The following is a 27,795-nucleotide window of genomic DNA, read 5'->3' on the forward strand; positions in this document are numbered from 1 at the left end:
GAAGGGGCCACTACTGGTGTCCTGCAAAAGCCCCGCCAATGGTGTGTGTGGCGGGTGCGTGCGTGTGTGCGTGTGTGCGTGTGTGCGTGTGTGTGTGTGTGTGTGTGTGTGTGTCTGTGTGTGCGTGCGTGTGCGCGTGTGTGTGTGTGTGGGTGTGTGTGTGTGTGTGGCGGGGGCGGGGGGGAGCGGGAGGGGGAGATAGTGGAAGCAGAGGGGCTGGGGCCGGGGTGGAGTGCGGTTGAATCGGGCCGCTGGAGCACCGAAGCCCACGTGACCGGGCAGCACGTGGGAGAGCTGGTGGCTGCTCGAGGCTGCCAGAGCACGTGACAGGAACGTGGTGAGCACGAGCTCGCTCACGTCCAAGCCTCGCGACAGTTACCAGTCCTGGGCTGAGCCGTTGGACTCGCGCCTGCGCACAAGCACACCTCGCGCCTTCCCGCGTTTTTTCTGGAGTCTTCCACCGCGCTGGACGGGAAGCGAAGGGAAGCGGCGGGCGCCTGTGTCGTAGGTGCGGTGATTGCAGCCATCAGAGGGGTGGACCCCAGGTGGTGACTTTTCCTCAACCCTACTCAGCTCAGGCAGGTTCCTCTTTAACCTGAGAATACGCCCCCTACCTCCCTGTCTCCTCCCCGCCCGCCCTCCCCTCCGCTTCCTCCTCCATACTAGTGGCCTCCGCCATTTCCAGGACCTGAAAGACTGAGAGTCTGTAAGCGTTTAGGAGGTTCCTCAGCCCAAAGAAACTTAACCCAGGGAGGGTCAACTCACCATCGTACGGAAAAGTAGAGAACGCGAACTTTCCTGGCCCTATTCTAACGGCGCCACCACCCCACCCCTCCCCAGTTCGTTAAAAATCTCCCATTCTATTCCGTGTGGAATCAAGTAGTACTAACTTTTTAGAAATGTACGTCTGGGTGCTTTTCGATTTTTGTGTTTTTGTTCGTTACGTGTTTGCCGGTTCACTTGCACCAGGCACTTTCCGCTTCCGAATCGGGAGTGGGGTCTGCTCTGGCGTGTGCCTTGCTCTGCCGTTGGAAAGCAACTCCAGCCCCATAGTCTGCATCTGTGTGTGTGTGTGTGTGTGTGTGTGTATATATATATATATATATATATATATATATATATATATATATATATATATATATATATATATTATTAAAGTATTACATAGCATATGTCTGTCTTTAATGCCCAGGTGCCTTAGGTCAAGACGGTCTTTTGTGTGTGTGCCGCGCCCCCCTCCTTCCCCCCAGTTCCGAGCAGTTCCCTCGGAAAGCAAAGGGGTAGCTGGGAGGGAGAAGTGGGAGTGTAGGAGCCATTTTCTCTCTTTCCTCCTCCAGCTGGTCCACCATGTCGACCCTTCGACCTGCCTCCTCCTGGCTCCGTAGCTCCTCCTCCCCAAGCAGTATGTCCTCCCCACTGCAACGAGGTGGACTGAGGAGCCTGTCGGCGTCCAGTTCGTATGTCAGTGTGCCCTGTGATGACAGGGACTCAGACCAGACTTCAGAGGGGTGAGTGGAGTTGGCAAAAAGTTGTTACCTTGTCTGGCTTTTGCCTGCATGGTGGGCAGCTTTCCCCTCTGTCTTTTTACCAGCGGGATAGTAAAAGATGCTCTGCTGGTTCACAACAGTGCCCCCTTCCAATTCTGCTGGCTGTTTTTACCTGTTCTACACGTTGCAGACATTAAGAATAACACATGCTGTTCTAAATCTGCCACCCAACTAGTCAGACCTTTCCTGAACACATTTGTATATTCAGCATGTACAACCTCTGGTGGAAGCAGGGACCCAGGGGAAGAGGAAGTAAAGAGTTCTTTATTTGTTACCCGACATGTAGTGGGCAACTACCACGTTGTAGTTGGTGTCCTTTAGTGCTTTTATTTGGGAATTTTATATACAGGTACTTCTTGTTACCATTTTTGAGCTTTTACTGTGAAAGTTATAATACTATATCTTGTTGTTTTTTTAATCTTTCCAGAAAAAAAATAATCATATACAAACATCTGATTTATCCCCTGGTTATTTCAGTTGACTTCCTCCAAATCATTCTGTTTCTGGCAATACTACTATTCAGAATCAGATTATATCTATATTATAAACTTAATGGGAATCAATAAAACATGTGTGAACTTGTTTCAAGGAGTGGAATTTAACTTTAGGTCCATATTAATCTCTTGTTTATGTAGAAGAAATATTATTACTTCCCAAGCCATGCTCACTTTTCTCCACATAGCAGTGATCCCTCCACCTGCTTAAGTAGATATTATTTTATTTTATTACTAGAGGCCCAGTGCACAAAATTTAAGCACAGGTGGGTTCCCTAGGCCTGGCTGGCCTATCAGGGCGTTCTCGCCCAGTCACGATTGGGACTGGCCAGCTGGGGCCTGGGGGACAGGGCCTGCTGGGCAAGGGGAGGGATGGCAGGAGGTTTCCCAGCTGCGGGAAGGGACCAGGGTAGGTTGGCTAGCCATGGGAAGTTGGCTGTGGGAGCACACTGACCACCAGGGGGCAGCTCCTACATTTTCAGTGTGCATCATAGTGACTGGTCTACTGGTCATTCAGTCGTAACTGTCACTTAGGCTTTTATATATACTTGTATAGATTTAGAGACTATTAGTAAAGGATTTTAGGTCCTCATTCTTCATCTCCATTGCTTTATTCCAGTTATTTTCCTTTAAGACTTTGTCCCTACTGGCTAACAGCTCATGTCTTCCTGAAGAAAATCTGAATATATTTTTCTCATGGAGACAGGGTACAGTTAGAAATAAAAAGAAATTATAATTTATTTACCCTTTCCTGTTGAGGAACCGGGATATTGTATTTAAGGAGAAAAACATTCCCTCATAGGGATAGTGATTCTTTGTCAGCTGATGAAGGCAGTGACTTTGAAGACAGCTCAAGACGCAATATGAAGAAGAGAGCAGCAAAACGACCGCCCAAAACAACCCCTGTGAGTCAGCTTTTGTTTTTAAACCTGGTCTGGGAAGCAGCCAAGAAAACCTCAAAGAGGCTCAGGAGATATGTTTGATGAAAGGACAAGACTTGTTAAAGAGTTTTAAGAGCCTGGCCAGTGTGGTTCAGAGGTAGACTATGGACCCAAGAACCAGGCTTGTTCCAAAGTAGGGGGTGTGCAGGAGGCAAGTCGATCAGTGATTCTCTCATTGATGTTTTTATCTCTCCCTCTCTTTCTCTCTCTGAAATAAAAACATTTTTAAAAAGTTTTAAGAGACAGAGTAAGAAGAAGGCAAATTCTGAAGAGAAAAGAAAAGAAACGGGTTATTAAGATTCAGAGGAACAAGAATGGGGCTAAGGGACCTTTTAAGAGAAAAAGTTAATAATATAAAAATTATTTCATTGTTGAACTGCCTTGAATTCTTTGTGGAGAAAGGTTATAAATAAAAATAACACCAAAAAAAATAAAATAAATTATTTCAGATCTAAGCAGTAACTCAAACTGCTGTATAATTGGCAGCTTAAGCCTACCTATGTGATGATGAAACTACATGTTAACATCATTTTTAAAAAATACTCATCTCTTTATACTTACTAGGTGGCAAAACATCCTAAGAAGGGGCCTCGAATGGTACGTGGTCATAGCCAGAAAGAATCAGAGCCACCAGCCAGTGATCTCTTTGATGCTGTAAAAGGTGCCAAAAGTGACATGCAGGTAAAACAGTTTCGCTCTGTTTCTTGATACCGTCTCACCTTTTGTAGGGTGAAAAGATGAGGACAAGTGTCTACAAACTTGATTTTAGTGAACATAACCTGTATCAGGAAAGACAGATAAGATCATGAAGTGAAATAAGGGAGACCTTAGATGAGAGAGATTGTTCCTTTCCTATCACCGAGCAATGAAGCAGGGAGAGGCATTGGATAATCTAGAGAGCTTGGATATGGGTGGCAACTTGTTCATTCACCCTTATCACTTTTTAGTTTCATTCTGACAGTTACACCTAATTTCTTTTTCCCTATCTTACATTTTTTTATAACTGATTGTAATTCTGTAATAAAGTATATTAAAAATTTTTAAGTATGTAAAAAATTTTAAATGATGATCCAGAACTTCAGCCCTAGCTCAAGAAATGAAATAATAGTGCTTTAGAGACTCTTCTATATCTTCCTTCTACCCTACCCCCACTGTCCCCTCACTACTCAGAGACAACCACTAGAGTGAATTTTCTATTAATCATTTCCTTGTCTTTACATTATAGTTTTATCACCAGGAAATGTGTTCTTTAATTTAAACAAATGCATCATTCTTATATTGTCTTCTGTGACTTAATTATTTTAATTGTTTGAGATTCACCCATGTTGATATATAATGTAGATTTTTATAGTTTTTAGAAGCTAAAAATTTTCAAGCATTGCATTTTTCTATTTCTATTTTTATTGATTTCTAATGCTATTGCATTATAGTTAGAAAATGTGGTCTTTGAAACTTGGAGACTAGCTTTATGACAGCATTTAGTCCTTATCCAGAAACTATTTCACATGTGTTTGAAGGATGTATGTTCTCCAGGTGTTGAGTCCAGGGTTCTCTTAGGTGAGATCAAAGTGCTAAATGTGATACTGCTTTGATATTTCCACTGTTAGTTTAAGGAGGTTTTGAGATGTTTTTTGGTCTATTTGATATATCAATTATAGAGATGTGTAAAAAGGTGACTTTTTCAATTATTCTTTTTGTATTCATATCCATCTTTGTTTAAATATTTTGAGGCTTTGTTTTCTGGTAAATCAGACCTTTTATTGTCATACTAGGGGCCCAGTGCATGAATTCATGCACCTTGAAAGGAACTGTGGACCACAAGACTGTGGTGGGCACGGGCGCAGGTCTCAGCCCACACTCCATGCTCCCGCCCTGGTCCCTCCTGCCAGGTCCCTGGTCCCCTGTCTGCTGACAGCCTGCTCCAAGAGCTGCCACTCACACACACTGATGGGGCTGGTGCCAGCCACAGGTGCACTGCTCAGGACTGGCAGCCACTGCTCACAACTGCTGATGGCACCGAGCGATCAGGACCGGCACTGGACACGGGCTGTGGGTGCGCAGGGTCAGTGCCCCCACTCATCTGCTCCACCGACCTGCCACAGCTGATGCCCACCATGTTCCATAGGTGCCTCCTGGTGGTCAGCACACATCATAGCAGTTGTTTGGTTCTACTGTTTGGTCTATTTGCATATTAGGATTTTATATCCTATCTAATAAAAGAGTACCAGTAATATGCAAATTGACCATTATCCAACACACAAGATGGCTGCCCCCATGTGGACACAAGATAGCCAGCAGGGAAGGGCAGCTGGGGGGGACCCAGGCCTGCAGGGGAGAGTAGTTGCGGGAGACCAGGCCTGCAGGGGAGGGCAGTTAAGGGTGACCAGGCCTGCAAGGGAGTCAGTCGAGGGCAATCAGGCTGGCAGGGGAGCAGCTAGGTATTAATCAGGCTGGCAGGGGAGTGGTTAGGGGTGATCAGACTGGCAGGCAGAAACGGTTAGGGGCAATCAGGAAGGCAGGCAGCAAGCATTTGGGAGCCAGCAGTCCTGGATTGTGAGAGGGATGTCTTAACTTCCCGTTTAGGATCGATCCTACCATGATCAAGCCTAAATGGGCAGTCGGACATCCTTTGAAGGGTCCCAGATTGGAGAGGGTACAGGCTAGGCTGAGGGGCACACCCCCCGTGCACGAATTTCATGCACCAGGCCTCTATTATATAGATAATGACACTTCTTTATCTGTAAACATTAAGACAAAAAATTGTTTTGTTTTGTATTAACATATCTACATTAGCTTTATTTTATTTATTTTTAAAATATATTTTTATTGATTTCAGTGAGGAAGGGAGAGTGGGGGAGAGAGATAAAAACATCAATGATGAGAGAGGATCATAGATTGGCTGTTTCTTGCATACTCCCTATTAGGGACTGAGCCCACAACCCAGGCATGTGCCCTTGACTGGAATTGAACTCAGGACCTTTCAGTCTTCAGGCTGACGCTCTATGCACTTTTCAAATATTGCCTCTTCCTCATTCTATTATCTTCTAGAATTCAAGTAGATACCATTAGAACTTCTCATTATATTCTCCATGTCTCTTAATGCTCTTTCATTGTTTCTGTTAATCTCTGGGCTGGCTGCATTTGGATACTTTCTTTTACTTAATAATCCATTTTACTCATCTTCTATTCTGCTATGTCCAGTTTGCTTTTAATTTATTAATTGAAATTTTAAATTTTATTATATTTCTCCAGCAAATTTGTCCCTTTCAAAATTACTTGTTCTTTGCTTCTACTTTCAAGCTTCTCTTTCATTTCTTTAATCATAGTAAGCATTCTACACCATTGTTTCCCAAACTTCTCTCATGATGAGAATCACCTGGTGGAATTGTTAAAATACAGATTCCTGAATCCTAACTAAGAAGTGCTAAACTAGAATTTTTGGGAACATATAGGTAAAATTGTATACTTAACTAGTGGGGTGACCAGGCCTGCACTAGTTAAGTATACAATTTTACTTATATGTTCCCAAAAATTCTAGTTTAGCACTTCTTAGTTGGATTTCAGGAATCTGTATTTTAACAACTCCACCAGGTGATTCTCATCATGAGAGAAGTTTGGGAAACACTGATCTACACTAATAAAAGAAAAATATATAAATTGATTGTACCTCCAGCCAATCAGGAGGGAATATGCAAATTAGCAGAACAAAGATGGCAGCGGCCCTGCCTGGCCCCCAGCTGCTCCAGTTCACCTGCTCTGAGGGGGAGGGTAGAGAGAGGGACAGAGGGAGCTACAGGAGTGGTGCTCCTGCCTGAGGGAAGCGAATACTACAGACGCTATCTGGAGTCAGTAGCCTTCAGAGTCTGGCCCGGAGTCAGCTAAGACTCTGGTGGAGTCAGCAAAGACTCTGGTCAGAATGAAGACTTAGGCCAGAGTGAAGGCCTGGGTCCTGGGTGCCAGAGGAAAACGATACTGGCAGCCAGGTGAAGGAAGGCCTATTGCACGAATCTTCATGCAACAGGCCTCTAGTAATTTTATAATCTGATGACTTCAATGTCTAAAGTCTGTGAATATATTTCTGCTGTCTGTTTTTTCCTGCTGGTTCTTACTTTCAGTGCCTTGTTTCTTTATTAGGTTTTACTGTGATCCACTCATTTTCCATGGAGCTCTGTATGTTGGAATTCTTTAGCACCTGGGTTAAAGTTGGGTGTGTGTGTTTTGTTGTTGTTGTTGTTGTTGTTGTTTATATTTTTACTGATTTCAGAGAGGAAAGGAGAGGGAGAGAGAAATATCAACGATGAGAGAATCATTGATTTGCTGCCTCCTGCATACCCCCTACTTGGGATTGAGCCCACAACCTGGGCATGTGTCCTTGACCAGAATCAAACCTGGGACCTTTCAGTCTGAAGTCTCCACTGAGCCAAACTGGCTAGGGCTAAAGTTGGGTTTTTAAGAGAGGAATCTGCATTTACCTGGGGACATTTTCCAGAATCACTTTTAATTATACTCAGTGGCCAGATTATTATGATCTCTAAACGAATAATAATTTGGCCATTCAGTGTATTTGTATCTCAAATGGGTACCAAAAGTATTCTAGACTTTTGCTGGAGATCAACCACCTATTTGCCCTGACCTTTCTATCAGCCAGTGCAAAGGGGAAAACTTTTTTTTTTTAGTATATTTGATATCAAATAAATGAGGTACTGAAGAAAAGTACACTGTGTTCAGAGATCATAATAATCCGGCCACTCAGTGTAAATTCTCTGATTGAGATTATTCTGATAATATAGATTAGGGGTGTCGAACTCAATCAGAGAAGGGGCCAAAATCTAAAATCCAGCCTAAATCGCGGGCCGAATGGTTTACTGAACAGTCATAAACTGACAATGTCATAAACTGACAGCGGAGTGCAGTGATGACAGCATGGTGCGGGCCACATTGCAAGGCCTGGCGGGCTGGATTTGGCCCGCGGGCCTTGTGTTTGACACATGTGATATAGATAGTATGAATATAGACTGAAAATCTAGATCTGAGAGCTGGTTTATGGTTATGAATTCTCAAGGAAGAATTATTTTTTCTCTTCACCTCACACCAAGGTTATATTATAGCTGGCTAGTTTTCTTCTTCTGACCTGTGGGTTTACTTCTCATTCTTGCTTTCATGAGGATGTGACTCTTTGCAGGACCCAGCTTTATGCAGGAGTCTCCTTTCAAACTACTCTTCTTGGAAAGCCCTTAGGCTCAATCTTCTATGCAGCCATCTGGACAGAAAGTCAGCGTTCCCAGGGTTTAATAGAAACCTCCAGGGCAACAGTCAGTTTGCTTATCTCTAAGGATTGCTACCTTCACTTCAATTTAGCCATGTGGAATTTTACTTTTCATTCCAGTTCAGCAATAAATTTTAAAAGAATTTTTAAAGATTTAATCAGAAATTTAGATGCTTCACTTGGGAAGGTCACACAGGATTTATAGTCTGTCATAGTACCAAAAATATAAATCATCCATATTGTTTTCCCAGTCTTTGGTGGATGAGTGGCTGGAGAGCTACAAGCAAAACCAGGATTCAGGATTCCTGGAGCTGATTAACTTTTTTATCCGATCTTGTGGATGTAAAGGTGAGGAAACTCCTACCTCTTTCTGGTCTCTAGTCTTCTGCTACAAGTTATGAAACTTCCATTTAGAGGAGTAGGATTAAGCATTTCCTAAATGAAGGAAGAAGGTTAAAGCATAAGAAAAGTTTCACTTATTTAACTATATTGTTAACTGGTAAATAAGGAACTATGTCGGTTTGGAGACAAGACCCTTTGTGGAAAAATAATTCATCATACTAATAATATTCACAAATTAAAATGGTTCCATCAGATACCCTTTAGTCTTCCTCTCTCTAGATGAAATATTATTTTTTGATTTATTTTTGTTAATCCTCGTCAGAGGATATGTTTCCATTGATTTTTAGGGAGAATTGAAGAGCGAGCGAAAGAGAGAGAGAGAGAGAGAGAGAGAGAGAGAGAGAGAGAGACATTCATGTGAGAGACACATTAATTGGTTGCCTCCTCCAGGAGCCCCGACTAGGGCCTGGGTTGTGAAGGAGCCTGCAAACAAAGTACATGCCCTTGACCAGAATTGAACCCAGAACCCTTCAATCCTCAGGCCAGTGCTCTATCCAAAGCCAAACTGGCTAAGGCTTATTTTCTTATTCCTATTTCTCAGCCACTTCATAGCATATTTCTCCACTGAACCACCAGAGGCCGTGACCTAATTGATTGGGCCAGGTAGTCTTAGACACGTTGTATTATAAGAATCCAGAATGTGTGTGTGTTTATAACCGCCGTTTTCCACTGCTTGATTCCTTTGGGTTTTCTAGAATGATTGCCTTATAGCAGATATACAGTTAGATGATAGCAGATTTGGGTCTTCTAATTCCCCACCTAAGTTCTTTTCAATATATTCCCTAGCTCATCTTCAGATGTATATGTAAATAGTCATGTTGTCCAGTTATTTTCCTTGTAAATACCTAATTTATTCCATTCCTTAGGCACTGTGACCCTTGAGATGTTTAAGAAGCTGTCCAACTCAGAGATCATCCGGCACCTAACAGAACAGTTTAATGAGGTGGAAATAGAAGACCAAGATCATTATACCACTCATTTCAAATCACAAGCCTCATTATCCCCTTCTTTCTGATTCTGGGAAATGGGATAGTTTTTAGAAGTTCAATCGTGTGGGGGCAGAAAGGATCCATAGATATTATCTGACTATGCCCCTAGATTTGAGAAAGCAGGAAATGAGGTATAACAGAGATAACATTTACTATACATTGGATTTTTAAAGTTATGGTTTTACTGATTTTAAAGAGAGGGAGAGAGAAATATTGATGAGGGGGGGAAAGTATCAATGAGAGAAACATTGATCAGCTTCCTCCTGTAGGCCCCTACTGGGATTGAACCACAACTTCAGGTATGTGCCCTAATTGAGAATCAAACTAGCAACCTCTTGGTGCATGGGTCGATGCTCAACCACTGAGTCACTCCGACCTGACTATACATTGGGTTTTGGCATCCAACATCCCAGTGGCTTCATAGACCTGGTAATAAAGTTCCCATTCTTTTCAAACCCTCTATAGGACTCAGGAGACTATCCTCTGACAGCTCCAGGTCCATCCTGGAAGAAGTTCCAGGGTAGTTTCTGTGAATTTGTGAGGACATTGGTCTATCAGTGCCAATATAGCCTACTTTACGATGGCTTTCCTATGGACAACCTCATCTCCCTGCTCACTGGCCTGTCAGACTCCCAAGTCCGTGCCTTTCGTCACACTAGCACCCTGGCTGGTGAGCGCTCATTTTACTCTCTAAATGTTCTGTGGATTGTTAGGGCTTCCTTCTGTTCTCCAGTCCTGGATCTTCTTTTGTACCTGCATCTTAGCTCTTTATTTCAAGGCCATGCTTCTTTTATCCCAAACCCAATTAGTTTACCGTATTTTCTGGCATATAAGACGACCCCCTAATTTTACAGTTAAAACATAGGTTTAGGCCTATATTCGCTGTATAAGACTACCCCCCACTTCCAAGGCAACACCAGTTCTTTTTTTAATAGACCGCCTCTCTGACCCTGGCCAATCTGAGCAAGCTTTTTTTCCATTTAAATGTCGTCTTATACGCCGGAAAATACAGTATCATGACTGGAGTTCTAAAAAAGGGTGGGACACAGTGATCATTTCCAGCTTTACTATGTTTCTCATAACTCACTACTGGGAATATGCTGAGTATTTTTAAAAAGCCAAACAGGGTTAGGGAGAAAGAAAAGTCCAATCTAGAATAGTCTTGGGATTTGAGGGTCACGCTGCTCTAGTTTTTCATTTTTAATGATTTTTATTCCCTTATTTTTTGAACCTACCTTCTCTCCCCTGACTTACATTACATTTTAGTAAGTAATGAGTCCCTTATCTTGTTTTTCTTGACTCAAAGCCATGAAGCTAATGACCTCTCTGGTAAGAGTAGCCCTCCAACTGAGTTTGCACAGAGACAACAATCAGCGTCAGTATGAGGCTGAACGAAACAAGGTTCCAGGACAGAGAGCACCTGAGCGGCTGGAGAGCCTGTTGGAGAAACGCAAAGAGGTGAGAAGCATTCTCTGTCTTTTCCCTCCCTCTCCCATCTGCCATTCACTGTTGCCAAAGCCCGCCTTATCAGTCCCCAAGTGCTTTTCTCTGGTAAGGCCCAGGTCCCCAAGCACTTTTTCAGATCATGCATAACAGAGACTGGCAATAGTTTAATAGACCCATCCTTCAGAGGTCATTGCATGCTCATCTTGTTTCTGGAATGTTGACTCAATTTTATCATTTCTAATTTAGAGTAAATTTTAGGAATTCTCTATAATTTCACCTTTTCTCAGTTTCCTTTGTCTGCATTATCAGAAGTATTTAGGTGTTGTGCCTACATATCAGGCAAGGAGTTAAGTTCTTACTTTCTTGTCAAGTATACAGTAAACAGGTCACCATAAGAATACTAAGGCCAACCGCTGATGTGGAGGAGCCAGGTTTTTAAGGAATGGAAAAGGTACAGGCCTTTCAGTAACTCCTGAATTTTAAATTCTGTACCAGTTAGCTACTAGCTCATGGTCTTGTGTAACACCTCTAAGTTTAAGTTTCCTTTTCTTTAAAAAGGGGTTAATTTTGCCTTTTATGAAATTTAAATGAGAGAAGTAAATTTGCCTAGCCTGGCTCTTAAAAAAGACCACTGGAGGACATAAGCCCTAACAGAATCTTTAACACTGATTAAACCTTTAAACAGCTGTATATATTACTAGATTATACACTAGATCCCCCACCACATACACACACTGTCCCTTGGTATCTGAGACTTCCCCACCATGAAGTGGCAGAACTCACCAGTGTAACTATACCAATTGATCATTTTCCCAACCCTTGCCAAAAATTTCATCTGTGCTAAATTATTAGAGAAGGAAATTTTTTATTTCCCTCATTCCTTCTTTAACTTTCACTGTCAGTATGCTCTTAAATCTTGTGTGTATTAGTTCTATCTCAAATCTTAGACATGTTGTATTACAAGAATACACTAGAGTCTTTCTTTCTACTTCTCTATGCTCTTGCTTCATCAAGTATTCCCCTTTTTGTCTTCAATCTCTTTCTCCCCATGGTTTCTTCTCTCCACTTATATGTAAGCTCTTGAATCGTTCTTTCATTCCACTCTTCTTGAGAAAGTATTTCCTAACTTTATCTTTTTATACACCTGAATCCATTGTGCTGCCTAGCTTCCATTCTCATTTTCTTTGAAATTTTCTCAAACCAGTGACTTCCTAATCCCTATAGCCAATGACCTTTTCTCAGTCTCCCTTTTCCAAACTTCTATAGAATTTGGTACTGATGATCTACCGGTACCTTTCCTCCTTCCCTCCTCCCTCTCCTTTTTCTTTTAAATTTGAAATTTTAAAAAATTCAGAAAGAGACACTGCTAGAACGAACATTATATACAAATTATCTAGATTTAACAACTAATATTTGCTCATTTGTTTTTTTACTATTTTATGTAAATTGTGGACATATTGGTATTTCCACCTAAAGACTTAAATATATCTTCTAAAAGATGACATAGTCCTATATAATCCCAATACCCTTTTCACATCCAAAAATACTAACAATGATTCCCTAGTGAATTTTTTTTTTTTTTTTTTTTTTTTTTGGTGCAAGCTAGAAACCTCTATTTAATTTTCTACACACAAAGGAGCAGTGGTTTGATTTTGTGTCATACGAAAAGGGAAGCTGGGTGGCAACACCTGTGTAATTATACTTCCTTTCCCCACCCATTTTCCTCTTGGATGACCAAGGTGTTTAGTATTATTGGTGACTACATTAGTCAAGGGATCAGCCCACGGAAGGGCTTTTACCCATGAAAGGTCAGGAACATAAGTCCCTAAACACGTCCACATTTGTCCCAGGTAATATTACTGTACAGATGATTACTGCTAACATGGCAAGAAAGACATTCTCAGGTGTCAGGCGTCTGTACCATCTTCTTTACCATGCCTCAGGTGTTCTCCGGGCTGTTTGCTGTCCGGCCGTCCTCCTCCTGCTCATCTTCAGTGGACTGCTTAGAGTCGCTGCCCTCTGTAGCTGGAGTAGTTGATTGTCTGCTGCAGCTGCATGGTGTGGCTCCAGGTGCAAGGTCCTCATTAGTCTGGCTAGTTTCTCTCTTGGATTCAGTTCTTGACTCTGCAGCTGGCCATGGGTTTTTGAGTGCAGTGAATTTCCCTCACCTTTTTCCGATGAATTTTCCACACCTTTTCTCAGTGTATTTTTTTCTCCCTAGTAGATTCTAATTTCAATTTATTTAAAAATTTCCTCATGTATTCCCCAAATGGCTTTTATATTTGGTTAGATATAACTATTATTTAATTAAGGGCTGTGTGTTACATTTAGTTGTTATGTGTCTTTAGTCTCTTTTAAACAGAACCTTTGCCTCTCCCCATTTATCCCCAGTATACATATTAATTTGTTGAAGAGATAGTGTTGTCTTAAAGTTGTCTTATAGTTTTGATACCCTGTAATTTGATATCCTTGTAATTCTCTTTATAATTCTTTTTCTTTAGTATCTATTATTCATCCAGTCTAGGGTTTCTTAATAGTGGCACTATTGACATTTGTGGGGACTGTTCTGATATTGCAGGATGATTAGCAGCACTAGATGGCAGTAGTAATCCCTAGTTGTGACAACCAACAATGCCTTCCAACATTGCTAAATGCCCCTGGGGGCCTCCAGCTGAGAACCATTGATCTAAATTCACAGGTGGAGAACCTTTTTCCCTGCCAAGGGCCGTTTTGATATTTATAACATCATTCATGGCCATACAAAATTATCAGCTTAAAAATTAGCTTGCTATATCTAGTTAAACAATTAACTCACCCCTAATGCCATGGTAAGCAAGACCAAATGATTTCCTGGCCCTATACGGCATGTGGGTCGGACTTCCCCCACCTCTGATCTAATCTCTTCCTTCTCGTTTTTTTTTTGTTTGTTTGTTTGTTTTTTCTACTTCCACATCTTCTGTCAAACAAACTACATTTACTAAAATTTCACTTTCTCACTTGTTAGTCAAAAACATGTAACTACCAAGTAGGGTCTCTGAATAGCCAAAGATAGTAAAAATAACCAGGTGCAGAGGGGATACTACTGTTTTCAAACAAAGAAGCCTCTGAGGTAGCAGTTAACTATACAGTTTCTTCCAGGATTAGGTTTAAAGGAAACATAAGATACCAAGGTTCAGATTGTTCTTTAATAAATATAAAGTGGGTGGAAGCCATACTTCTAAAATATTTTTGTGGCCTTATATTGTTGAGATATTGACCTGTTCCTTCCTGTCCTCCAGCTCCAAGAGCACCAAGAGGAGATTGAGGGGATGATGAATGCCCTCTTCAGAGGTGTCTTTGTACATCGGTACAGGTGGGTTAATGGCTCTTCTCGCTGAAGCAGCTGGTCCTTGGTGATAGAGTTGGTAGAAGTAACAAGGTCGCTCCTTAGCTCAGAATTACTTGTTTAGTCTTAGAACTAATACAGCTAGAGAAAAAACTAACAGATATTTTAGATTAATAATGTTTAGTTTGTTCCCATCTACAAAGGATCTTATAAGCTCTTCTGGGAGAGAAAATAAGGGGATAGGGCTTTGCTGAATATTCTACTCCAACTTTATCCAATATCTTCCCTGGCTCCCATGTCCTGGGGCTAGAGGCTGGAGAGCATAAGAGCAAGAGAAAAAAGGCAGGAATTTTCTAAGTGCACAGCTTGGCAAATCTTTTCTAACCGTAGCCTGCTGTTTCACTATACTAAAGGAGGGGGTTTTATACTGTTTAAAGAGCGGGTAGAATTAAATTAAAAAATTCATCTGTATTTGTTTCTCATTCTTATCTAGATTTTTAGCCTGTACCTTTCAGAACCCTTTAGCTAATTCAACCTTTTCTAGAAGTGTAGTTAAAACACAAATACTATTTGGCCAATGATTAAATTAACTTCCCAAATCAGTTTTTAAAGAGGGCTGGGAGGATAAGATCAACTATTTTATGGGTTGGTAACAGAAGGAAAATGTTTACTTTTTATCTATCATATTTACATCGGGAAGAGTTAATGAAAGGCATGGTACATGTGTTTAGTCAAGAAAATAAATTCTACTATGACGGAGATTATCTGGTAGGATGGAAAGTGAATTTGGAAAAAGGTGATAAGGGTCAATTTATCTCTCTATGCCTAGGGATGTCCTTCCTGAGATTCGTGCTATCTGCATGGAGGAGCTCGGGTCTTGGATGCAAAGCTACAGTAGCTCTTTCCTCACTGATAGCTATTTAAAATATATTGGCTGGACCCTGCATGATAAGGTGAGAATTGAGTCAGTCACCTTTCCTCTATTCCCCTCATTCCTTTCCCTGCTCTAGAATACTTCAGCTTTTCCTAGTCTTGCCACTCAGTTATTTCACTAGTCATCAGTGACCAACCCATCAAGGCACTGAACCTTGTATTGGAGAGGTAGGCTAAGAGAGAAAGACCTATCCAAAGAGTAAAGCACCTCAAAACCAGAGTAGAGAGGAGAGAGAAAAGTAATAACATTATTAATGGGTTGGTAATGCAGGTGCTAGTGTGATAACCAGAGGTTTTTCTCATTATGATTGCTAAATTCTGCTGTGATCCTTTTATTTTTTAAATAATAAGATAGCTGTTCATTGTCTTTTAGGTACCTTAGAATCCTTGGTATAGAGGACACTGAGGCTCAGAATGAATAATTTGAGCGGAGGGGGCGGGGACCGGAGGCCCAGTGAGGGTGCTGGGTGAGGAGAGGAGGGTAAGTAGAGGAGTAGTCAGTCATACTTCCATTTTCCTCAATAGCATCGAGAGGTTCGTCTGAAATGCCTGAAAGCTCTCAAAGGGTTGTACAGCAACCGGGACTTGACTGCACGCCTAGAGCTCTTCACCAGCCGCTTCAAGGTAAAATTGGGACAGTACTTGTGTGCTCGACTCTTTCCTGTGGCTCTCATTTCCCCACCTCATCTTTCTATTTCTATTTCTTAGATATACTAGTATCTGTAGCTCTTCCAGCACCTGCTTCTACTCTCTTTAGGAATCTATCAAATTCTAAAAGAACATAATTTGGTGGGGTGGATACAGTGAGGTTTTGATCAATGTTTTCCTTCTTGCAGGATCGAATGGTTTCCATGGTCATGGACCGAGAGTATGATGTGGCAGTGGAGGCTGTCAGATTGCTAATACTTATCCTTAAGTGAGTCCTGGGAAGTGGGGAAGCAAGCATCTCAGACTTTTACCTTTCCAGCATCAGACAGGTCCTTCCAGGGTACTGTCTCTCCATCTGGCACAGGGTGACTCTTCTTTGTGTGCAGGTTGAAAGACATAGGTCATTTCTAAGTTGCAAGAACTCCAGGGGGAAATTTTTCTATCTTCTCTCTCTTGCCACACTCCTGACTTCCATGCTTCATTTAAAAGTACTCTGTGAGTTAATACTCATCGCTTTTGCTTCTTTTGTTTCTGTTGTGCTAGAAGACTACATCCATAGCCATCTGCTTTTTTCCTTTTCTCTTGGCAGGAACATGGAAGGGGTGCTGACAGATGCAGACTGTGAGAGCATCTATCCTGTTGTGTACGCCTCTAACAGAGCCCTGGCCTCTGCTGCGGGGGAGTTTCTGTATTGGAAGTGAGTGGGGCTCCTTTCATGTGTTTCTTTAACACCATCCTCTTGTTTTCTCTCCCTCACCTGCTGCTGCTCTTGCTAAGAACTCCCCATACCTATTAAAGTCTCTCTCAGAGTCTCCCTCTCAACTCCTTGGGGCTTTCTTTAGCTCTGCACCTGTTTTCTTTTCATACCTCTCCTTGGTTCATTAGTATTTCTTCCCTTATGCTGATTATTTCTTCCCATGCTTTTCCTTGTGTCCATTCTACCAGGCTCTTCTACCCTGAGTATGAGGCAAGAACGGTGGGTGGGAGAGAGCGGCGCCGAAGTCCACACACCCAGAGGACTTTCTTCCACCTTCTGCTGTCCTTCTTTGTGGAGAGTGAGGTGATGTATAGGAAGAAGCTGTTTGGCTGTTGTGCATAAGAGCTGCAGATAGAGAAGGATGGGAGCTGGCCCAATAGGAAGGAGAGACATGGTGCCACTCCCTGGAGTTTTATAATGTTGCTTCAGTAACTTAATGTATACCTCCTTCCACAGCTCCATGACCATGCTGCTTACTTAGTAGACAGCTTGTGGGACTGTGCAGGGTCTCAGCTGAAGGACTGGGAGAGTCTGACAAGCTTGCTGCTGGAGAAGGACCAGAGTGCGTGTCATATGGTAGCCGGGGGTGGGGATACTTTTGACCTCCTAGTAGGAAACCAGGAGATATTTCTTTCCTGTATTGTAAAAGGCAGAGATGCAATGGGCAGTGGCACCACAGAGGTGGGGGAAGACTCGGAGATGGAGGATGGCTAATCTGTGGTTCTGTGTTTTCATCCTCCTGCCAACCCAGACCTGGGCGATGTGCAGGAGAGCACGCTGATAGAAATCCTTGTGTCCAGTGTTCGGCAAGCTTCAGAGGGTCACCCACCTGTGGGACGGGTCACTGGGAAGAAGGTATGGCATGAGGGATGGGGTGGGTTGATTGGCAATATTAAATCCAGACAGGTATTATCTATCTTTATCCTTTCTCTGCCCCTCAAAGAACTTCATTTTTAGAGAGAAAAAAAATCTGAAGGGAGCTACTGAATTCTCTTTTTCTTCCTGAATAGATAAGATTGTGGAGAGGAGAGTTATACATACATGCCAACTGGACCCAGTGTTTCTCCACACCTTTCCCACCCCCACGCCCAAATGACTCTAATTCCAGGGCTTAACCCTTAAAGAACGTAAGATTCAAGCGGATGACAAGGTGAAGCTGACTGAGCACCTCATTCCCCTGTTACCTCAGCTCCTGGCCAAGGTAGAACTGCCCCACTGTTCAGCATCTGGGACTGACAGGATGAAAAGAAAATGGCCTCATGAAGAATAGGGTAAGAATTAACAATGTATTAGTTAATGAGTTGGTCTCCCTCTCAATCACAGTTCTCGGCTGATGCAGAGAAGGTTGCTCCCCTGCTCCAGCTTCTTAACTACTTTGACCTCAACATCTATTGCACCAGGCGCTTAGAGAAGGTGAGGAGGAAGATGTATTTCCTCTACCTTGTTGCTTCCCTGTTATGGCCAAAGGACTTGCTAGTATCTGTTTTTTGTTTATTTGTTTGTTTTGTTTTGTTTTTCAAAAAGCCTGGGTTTAGAAAAATCAGTCTTCACTTTTTTAGGTATCTAATCTTTGAAGATTAATATTTTCAACCCAATTTCTTACCTCCCTCAGCTACACTCCCCTCCCCACCTTTCTTACAGTACTAGCTTCTGCCCCCTTTTTTCTCTCAGCACCTGGAGCTGTTTTTACAGCAACTCCAGGAGGTCGTGGTGAAGCATGCAGACCCAGCAGTGCTGGAGGCTGGAGCCCATGCCCTCTATCTGCTCTGTAACCCTGAGTTCACCTTCTTTGGCCGAGTGGACTTTGCCCGCAGCCAACTAGTGGATCTTCTTGCTGACCGTTTCCAGCAGGAACTTGAAGAGCTGCTGCAGGTAGGATGGGCTGAATGACAGGACATGCTGCACTCGAGTGGGAGAGGGCCACAGACAGGGAACCTGGATCAGTGAGTCCTTGGGAAAAATCCAGTTGTGGACCTTCTTTCGTCCTCAGTCGTCCTTCCTAGATGAGGATGAGGTATACAGCCTGGCAGCCACTCTGAAGCGCCTCTCTGCCTTCTACAAGTGAGCAGTTTACCTCTTCCTTCCTCTTCGATTTCTACTGTTTTCTGCAGAGTTGACTCTTCTATTATAGATCCGTTCTGGTATAACATTTCCCTTTCCTTCCCCCTCAAGTGCTCATGACCTAACTCAATGGGAGCTCTATGAGCCATGCTATCGACTCCTCCGGAAGGCTGTGGACACAGGAACGGTTCCTCGCCAGGCAAGTAGACAAGTTGGAGATGAGGAGGCAGAGAGGAGTTTTTAAGGACCCGTCTCTTAAAAACTCTCTCAGGAAATTTCAGTTCCAGAGATGTGGAGTAAACCACAAAGAAGGAAGATCACATGTGCATCGTCCTTCCATTTCACTCTTGGAAGGTGTACGGTACTTTCCACTGCCTGAAAACAGCTATCCTTTTGGTTTCCTGAGAGTCAAGGATAGTAAGACTGAGAGATTCTAAGAGACTTCAGATAAATTAGGGAGAGGTGACATTTTTACTCCAGATAATAATGTCTGAAGGTCGTCTGGAATCACTTTTCTACCAGAAAAGAATCTCCCCTAATCTCATTTTCTCTCTTCCTTCCTCCCTTTTGCCTCTCTTTACTGCTTTATGTGTACCTCTCCCTCTCTCTTTCTCCTTCCCTTTCTCTCTCTCACTCCCTATCTTCCCCTTACTCTCCTGACCCATCCCTCATTTTTGTAACATTTGGTTATTACAGGTGATCCTGCCAGCCTTGACTCTTGTCTATTTTTCCATTCTCTGGACACTAGCCCACCTTTCTGGATCAGGTGCTTCCCAGGTGAGTATGGGTCTGAGTAGGGGAAATGGGAATGAAGGAGCCTGTGTCTTCATTCTTTCCCCTGAACCACTGTCTCCACAGAAACAGCTATTGAGTTTGAAGGGCAGGATGGTAACCTTCTGTGAACTCTGCCAGAGCTGCCTCTCAGATGTGGATCCTGAGATCCAGGAGCAGGTGAGCATTTAATCAGTTGGGACGAGGGGGAAAGTCTTTCCATGGTTTGAGGAATGCTTTCCTAAGGAGAAATTAGTTGTGTAATTTTTATCTTCACCAATGTTTTGTCTTAATTAAGCATTCTTTTTTTCCTCCTAACAGGCTTTTGTCTTATTAAGTGATATACTTATCATCTTCAGCCCTCAGATGATTGTGGGGGGACGTGATTTCCTTAGGCCTCTTGTCTTTCTTCCTGAAGCCACTCTCCAGTCTGAGCTAGCCAGCTTCCTCATGGACCACGTCTTCATCCAGCCTGGAGAAATGGTCAAGGGTACAGGGGCTCAGGAAGGATCTAGGGCTTGGGCCTGCCTCAGGCAAATAGGACAAGAGGCCTAAATCTGTGACTTTGGTATTTTCCATTCTGTGTTTGATAGGACCAGGTCATTCCCAGGAGGATCATTTACAGATAGAGCAGCTGCATCAGCGGCGCCGCCTCCTGGCTGGGTTCTGCAAGCTGTTGCTTTTTGGGGTGCTGGAAATGGATGCAGCCTCAGATGTTTTCAAACACTATAACAAGGTACAGTGAGGCACCAAGCTGATCACAGGCGCGAATGCAGACACTGTAGCATTATAGAAAGGAGGGTGGGAGAGATTGTGGTATTAGGGTTAAGGGAGAAGTAGGAGGGAAAGGGCAATAGGAGTTTAGAATAAAGGAACAAAGAAAAACGAGTTTGTAGTAAATAATCATTGGAGAAGGTATTTGGGAGGAAGAAATTCATTGGAGGGGACAATATCCATTTCTGTGATCCCAATCTATAGAATGGGGTAATCTAGGAAGAAGAAAAAAAAAGAATGGAAGAGGGTTCAATTTTAACAAGATAACCTAGATGTGTATCTTAGTTTCCTCAACCCACCTTTGCATTAATTTCTGTTTAGTATCTACTATGTGCCAAACATCATGCCAAACACTAAGAGCAAAGCAGTGAACAAAATAGACAAAGTTCCTTCTACATGGAGCATCTCTTCCAATGGTGTGAGATAAATAGTAAAGACTTTAATGCTGGATAAGAATATGCACTAGCAGGCTTACTATTCTCCAAAGAAATGGGCTCAGAGCAGAGTTTCTTCCCTTATTTATTTGTCTGAACTCTGACTTATTTGGGGTTTTACATCTATTGGCTTTAGCTAAGATCTAGTCTAAGTTGTTTTACTCATAGATTTACATTTCCCTACCTGAGTGACTTTTGGAAGGAGACATCAGGAATGTGAAGAAGAAATGTCTTTTCTTCTAGTCAAACACTGTCTCCTCCATTTCCTCTCCCTCAGTTTTACAATGACTACGGCGACATTATCAAGGAAACATTAACTAGAGCAAGGCAGATTGACCGAAGTCATTGTTCCCGAATCCTGCTGCTGAGCCTCAAGCAGGTACTCCCTTCTGCCTACAGTGCCTCAAAACTATGACATGCCTTTCCTATAGTTTACAGATTCTCTGTCCACCCCAACCCTTTAGGATATGAAATCCTTAAGAGCAAGAACTGATTTATTTTCCCTATTGCTTTACATGAAGGTCTCCTTCATAACTACTAGACACACAGAAAGTTTTTTTTTAATCCTCATCCAAGGATATGTTTATTGATTTTAGAGAGAGAGAAACATCAATGTGAGAGAGAAACATTGATCAATTGCCTCTGCTGTGCACCCACATGGGGGATCAATACCATAACCTTTTGTTGCAAAGGACAATGCTTCAACTAACTGAGCCACTCGGCTAGAGCGGAAAGTATTTTTTAACTGACAGGCAGCTTCTACCCTAACTCAATAGAAATTTATTAGTTGGGATATAGAAGTACCAATAATAAAGTGATGGGGAATGTCTTAAGTTTTTTAATCTGTTCTTTTTAATCTCCTTTGGTTGCTATAGACTATTTATTGTTATAGAGCTCTTTCTGCTGCAGGGGTCAGGAGTGGGGATAGTGTTTGGGAGGAAAGAAAGAGTAAATGTAAATGACAACATCCGAAGTCCTTTAGAATTTCTAGGCAAAGAAGGGACTGCTTTATTTTTCTATTTCCACCTTGTTCCTCCATTTCCCAAATGTGTCATGTCTCCTGGACACAGTTGTACACGGAACTGCTGCAGGAACATGGGCCCCAGAGCCTGAATGAGCTTCCAGCCTTCATTGAGATGAGAGACCTAGCGCGGAGGTTCGCCTTGAGCTTTGGACCCCATCAGCTACAGAACCGTGACCTTGTGGTCATGCTACACAAGTAAGCCAGTACTAGTTGGAAGTCAATGTTCCTGAATATTTCTAAGAGGGATAAACCAAAGCCTTTGTAAGGGAGAGCTGGGAGTAAGGTCTTGGAGGGAGGATAAGCATGTTGAGAAAAAGCAATCAGGTTGGCAGATGGGTAGCTGTGCAAGACAAGCTGGCGACAAGAGGAGGGTATACTTGGACAGCTCTGGGGTGGAAGTGGGAAGGGACTACCTTCCTAAAATAATTCTGCTCAACCAAGGGAAGGCATCAAGTTTTCCTTGTCTGAGCTTCCTCCAGCTGGTTCCTCTGGTCAGCCTCCAAATCTAGCATTCCTGGAGCTCCTTTCAGAGTTCTCCCCCCGACTTTTTCATCAGGACAAGCAGCTACTGTAAGTTATGGATGAGTGGATAAAGAAGTGAATTAGGGAAGAAGGGGATGGTGAGGGCCCAGTGGTCACTTCAGCCTCTTCATCCCCCCCCTTGCTTAGACTGTCCTACCTGGAAAAGTGTCTGCAGCGTGTCCCCCAGGCACCCAGCCATCCCTGGAGTTCAGTCACCACTTACTGCCACTCCCTCAGCCCTGTAGAGAACCCAACCGAGGCCAGCCCTCAGGGCTACCCCCACTCCAAGAAGAGGCGCATTGAAGGTAAAGAGCTGTGTATGTGTGCTGTGTGCATAGATAGCAGGGTCCCCGGCACTACTTCCTTTATTGCCATCACCTGGATAAGAAGCATATTGTCTTTAGCCTCCTTCAAACTATTGCCTTTGGTTAAATAATAAATATTTCATTGAACATCTACTATCATTAAGGGTACTAATTTTTATCAGTGTCTATTTAGCCAACTGAAAATAGCAAACCTCTATGAAAAATCAATTAGAAAGTAATAATGAAACCAAAGATTGAACTAAGAAATTTGTACATTTGGAGTGCCCTTTCCTAACATCTTTGATTCTGTATTTTATAAATTTCAAATATTTTTACACAACTCTCATGATTTTTTAACTTAAGATCACTACCTACCATATAATTTACCTAAGGTTTTTCCTTTAAACTGATTTTCTTATATAGTCTCATCCTAAGAGATATCCTAGAAATCACAAGTTTGGTGTGCCAGTATGTTTTCTAGCGTACATTTAAAAATATTAGTCATTCCTCATTCTCCCCATCTCCCAACCCTAGGCAAGACCACTAATCTACTTCATATTTCTGAATTTGCCTGTTTTAGATATTTCATGTAAATGGAAACATATAATATGTGGCCTGTGTGTCTGACTTCTTTCACTTAGCATAATGTTTTCAAGGTTTACCCATGCTTTAGCATATATCAGTACCTCATACTTCTTTATGGCTGAATAATATTCCATTGTATAGATAGGCCAATTTTATTTATTCACCAGTTGACTGACATTTGGGTTGTTTCCACTTTTTTACTTTTATGAATAATGTTGCTGTGGACATATGTTTTCAGTTCTCTTGAGCTATATATACCTAGAGTGAGATTGCTCAGTCATATGGCTACTTCATGTTTAATGTTTTGAGGAACTACCAAACCGTTTTTCCAAAGTGCCTGCATCATTTCACAATCCCAACAGCCATGTATGAGAGCCCCACTTTCTCCACATTCTTGCCAATACTAGTTATTGTCTATCTTTTTTTATTTTACTCATCTCCCAGTGGCTATGAATTGGCATCTCATTATGGTTTAATTTTCATCTCCCTAATAACTAATGATATTAAGTATCTTTCATATGCTTATTGACCATTTGTATTATCTTCTTTAGAGAAATATTCTAATTCTTGCTCTGTTTAAAATTGGTTTATTTGTCTTTTATTGTTGAGTTGCAAGAGATCTTTATATATTTTATATACAAGTGCCATATCAGATATGATATCCTAAAATTTTCTCCCATTCTTGGGTTGTCTTTTCATTTACTTTATGGTATCCTTTGAAAAACAAAAGTTATTAATTTTGTTGAATTGACAGACTGGATGAAGGAGGAGAAATGGCCAGATACTGAATATATTTCTAAGATATCACTAATAGGTTTTCCTGGAAAAACTGGTTGTGTGACGTAAGACAGAGGCATTGAGGATGACACCCAAGAATTTTGGCCTAACAGTTGGAAGGATAGCATTGGCAGTAAGGGAGATGGGGAAGGCCGTGAATGAGATCGGGGCTTTGGTATTAGCCATGTTATTACAGGTGGAGATGTTGGACAGTCAGCTGGGGATAAGAATTTGGAATTCAGGGGAGAGGCAAAAACTGGAATGAATTTGGGAGTTGCTATTAAAAGATGTGAACTTGAATGGCTAAGGAAGCCAGGGAGGTGGAGCAGAGGAGATGCCCAAGGGTTGGGTGCCTCCATTAATAGGCTGGGGAGGTTAGAAGAATCCACTTGAAGGCCCAAGTTTTCCTCTCTGGGCTTACAAGCTCATGGGTGTGTCTCTTTCCTGTTGTCCTCCACTTAAGCTAGTAGCAGTTCACTTTCCAGGTTCTTGGTTTCTTTGTGCAAACATGGCCATAAGAAGGGAAGGTAATGGAGATGTGAATGTTTACATGGTGGCAGCTCCTCTAGCTATGGTGCTGGAGATGGAAAGAGCTAGATATATGTAATTCTATAAGCCTTATTCTTTTTAGTATATAGGGCTATACATTAGTACATAGTGCTACATTCATATTTTAGTCTTATCGTAATGAGGCCACATAGGTTTTCCACTCTCTTTTTAACTTTTTCTAACCAAGTCCTGGGCAGGTCTTGAAAGGTAAAACATTTGTGGCAGTACCTGGCCTACAGTTAATATATATGGACATCTGCTTCTTCTCAGGCTCCTCCAGGCAGCACAGAGAGGACAGCGCTTCATCCCAGGAGGAAAGCCTGCAGCTGAACAGCGTCCCACCCACCCCCACCCTCACCTCCACAGCTGTGAAGACTAGGCAGCCCATGGAGGGGCTGCAAGAGATGGAAGAAGGCAGCTCAGAATCAGAGTTTACCCAAAGGTGAGGACTGAGGGAGAGGATCTGGGTGTCTGATTTGCCACTTTGGTGTCTTGCCATCTCTGTTTTGCTGATTTTGCTTTTCTCCCTTACAGCATTCCCTCATTCTTGGGTCCTTATGCAATCCTTTCTTCCTCCTTTTCCTCCTCCTCCTCTTTTTTTTTTTTTTTTTTTTTTTGTGTGTGTGTGTGTGTGTGTGTGTGTTAATCTTTTTCCCTATATGCTGAGTTTTTCTCCTCTTTAATGCTGGCCACCTTACTTCTTTTTAGCCTTTACTTTTATTTACTGTCACTGATCCTACATTATTCCCAACAGTCAACTACTTTCAGGCACCCAGAGGTCAAGGTTCTTGAGTCCACAGCATTCCCAGACTCCATTCAACCCTTCAGGTGCTGGTCTGGGTAACCAGCTGACCCGGTGAGCTTTTCTTTTCATCTTTCTGTCTTCACTTCAGATCTGTTAGCCTCAATGAAGGGATTCTCCCCTTATCCAAAGCTTCTATGCTGATGCTTCTTGGAATTGTTTTAGCCACCGAACACTTGCTTCTAATGTAATGTAGAACCCTAGTATGTAAAACTGATAAGGGCGGGGCTGCTGATTAAAGCAGGAATGGGAACCTAAAGCCCTGCTTTGTTTACTGCTTCCCTCTGCCTCCCTGGGTGCCTCTGAGACACACTCAGGGGCCTTTAAAGAGCACTTTGGGAACCCCTGTACCATTGCCTTCAGACTCAGCCTTTTGGAAGAGGACGAAGACAAAGAAGAGTTAGAAACTCAGAATGAGTCAGGGGAAGAATGGCAAGATCCCGACAAAGTGAGTGGACCCAGCATTCCCTTCTCCCTCTAGAACTAGAAGCAAATAGGAGAAAGCGAAACTAGAGTGATTCTGCTCTGTCAGTCCTGATGATGCCTTTGCCTCTGAATGTTGCTTAGGATTTTTGAAAGAATCACAGAGTAAAGGAGGGAGGTTTGTAAGTTGCTTTGCACTTTGCTAGAATTTATCTTTATTTTTAAAATAGGGAAAATAAATTTTAAAATACCAAAAAGTACTGGAATAGCATTCCCCCTCTCAATCTCCAAATAAGCATTCTTCCTCTGAATCTAAGAAGTGAAAGGAGTTCTAGAGCTAGAGATAGAAGGTCATCTGGTCCAACCTTGCAGCTCATTCAATAACTCTTCATAATGTATGAGCACGGGCATGGCAACATGGGCACCTGCCTTCCTTCCTGCTTCCTAGAGGGCTGCCAGTCCCTGTTCCTCCACTCACTCCCTCTTCTGCCAGCCTGATGGCTTCCCCAGGAGGGAATGCTGCCAGTCTGGTGGGAAAACAGTTTCGCCACTTTATCAAGTTAGCTCTCTAACCCCTCTGAGCCTCCTCACCTTTAAGATGGAGCTTCTACACAAAACACAAAATGAAAAAAATACAAAAGGATAATAAACTGAGAAGGTTTATGTGTCCACTGCTGTTATTATTCTGCTCTCTTATCTGTCCTTTGAAGAGGGAGAAAGAATGGAATTAAGCATAGGAATGGAGGTCTTATGCTCAGAAGGAAAAAACAGACAATGACATATTTAAACCACAGACTAGAGAGCAATGTGTCTATTAAAATTCTCTAGTCTTTCATAAAATCCCCTCAGGAAAATTTCCGTTCTCAGGTTCCAAAATGGAATGAATTTAAGGAACTTAGTCTGCAGGTCAGAAGAAGAGGCACTGCTCTGATGACTTTGGGAAGTCTAGGTTTGAGCCTCCTGCCCATCCTGCTTTTGCTAATCTTCCCTTCCTGACTGCCTCAGAGACCTACTGCAGCCCTTACACTGTCAATGGAAAGGGAACTTTGCGATTGTTTGCTGTCTGATGGGAGTAGGGAAGAACCTTTCTGACTTTTGACCACATTCTCTCTAGCACTCTTCCCCCAGTGAGCCTGGGCTGGACCTCTTAGATTCTACAGAGCTGAACGTTGAGGTGAGAGGCCCCAAACAGACTGAGAGGCAGGGTACAAGGAGTGTGTGTCTTTGGGAGATTCTGTCCAATAGGTGGGAAGGCCACAGCCCACGGCCTGCCCTCTCAGCTGTGCCCAGAGCTTTAGGAATGGCCCTGGGGGGAAACAGGAGGGGAGTTGTTGTCTGTAGGACTTGCAGTCATATCTTTGCCCTGTGGCTGTGGTAATGTCTTTGTGCTTGCCTTTCATGTTTCTCATTACAGGATTTCTGACATGACTCTGCGCCCCTCTCCATCTTCACCGGGCACCTCAACAATATAACCATTTGGAAAAGCAAACAGGAAAAGCAAGCAAAAGAAAGGAATCTTTACTTCCAGGCCCTGCCCTGGTCTCTGATGTTGTTGGCATAGAGAAGCCGTAGGTCCCATCTTTCCTAAGGCACCAGGCTCTGTCCCTCTGTGTGAGCAGAGGGCCTATTCCCTGCTGGGTTAGAGGGTGGGGCTTCCCCCCAGTATTTGAGTTGAATGGAGAGAGCCTAACAGTTTTCCTATATTTTTGGAACATCTTTCCCAGCTTCTTTTGTGCCCTGATTATTAGCTCAATAAACATGTTTGCATCAGCTGGTTCCCAGGTGTGGCTTGAGATTATTAAACTGATGGAGATGAGGTCTTTGCTAGTGTCTTAAATGGCCCTGCCCAGCCCATGGCCCAATGTGTAGCTGTGACACTGCACACACCCAGGTGCTTAGTAGTAGTATACTGGCTCTCACGGCTCTATTGCGTAGTAACTGAGAAACTGGGTGGGGCAGAGAAGTTGGGGAGAGACTGCCTGCCTTTGACTAGGTTTACCTACTGAGAACAGTTTAGGCT

The 27,795-nt window shown here is 42.7% G+C and overlaps 1 protein-coding gene across 1 annotated transcript; it reads left to right on the top strand.

Annotated features, from left to right (window-relative positions):
• The first annotated feature begins 399 nt into the window (after positions 1 to 399).
• Positions 400 to 27,286, top strand: STAG3 (STAG3 cohesin complex component). Its single transcript, XM_084881487.1, has 34 exons — positions 400 to 548; positions 1,338 to 1,508; positions 2,844 to 2,946; positions 3,547 to 3,663; positions 8,500 to 8,596; positions 9,517 to 9,593; positions 10,105 to 10,309; positions 10,946 to 11,097; positions 14,364 to 14,437; positions 15,240 to 15,363; positions 15,869 to 15,967; positions 16,180 to 16,259; positions 16,581 to 16,688; positions 16,937 to 17,051; positions 17,205 to 17,310; positions 17,500 to 17,603; positions 17,857 to 17,949; positions 18,072 to 18,161; positions 18,420 to 18,620; positions 18,739 to 18,809; positions 18,921 to 19,008; positions 19,506 to 19,586; positions 19,668 to 19,760; positions 19,902 to 20,070; positions 20,180 to 20,316; positions 21,066 to 21,167; positions 21,859 to 22,007; positions 22,254 to 22,382; positions 22,482 to 22,639; positions 24,821 to 24,992; positions 25,305 to 25,406; positions 25,716 to 25,800; positions 26,890 to 26,949; positions 27,190 to 27,286. The coding sequence occupies exons 2-34, from the start codon at positions 1,348 to 1,350 to the stop codon at positions 27,196 to 27,198; spliced, it is 3,711 nt and encodes a 1,236-aa protein (XP_084737613.1). The 5' UTR covers positions 400 to 548; positions 1,338 to 1,347; the 3' UTR covers positions 27,199 to 27,286.
• The last annotated feature ends 509 nt before the right edge of the window (positions 27,287 to 27,795 follow it).

The sequence above is a fragment of the Pipistrellus hanaki genome, assembly GCF_964339955.1.
Source record: "Pipistrellus hanaki genome assembly, chromosome: 4".
Lineage (NCBI taxonomy): Eukaryota > Metazoa > Chordata > Mammalia > Chiroptera > Vespertilionidae > Pipistrellus > Pipistrellus hanaki.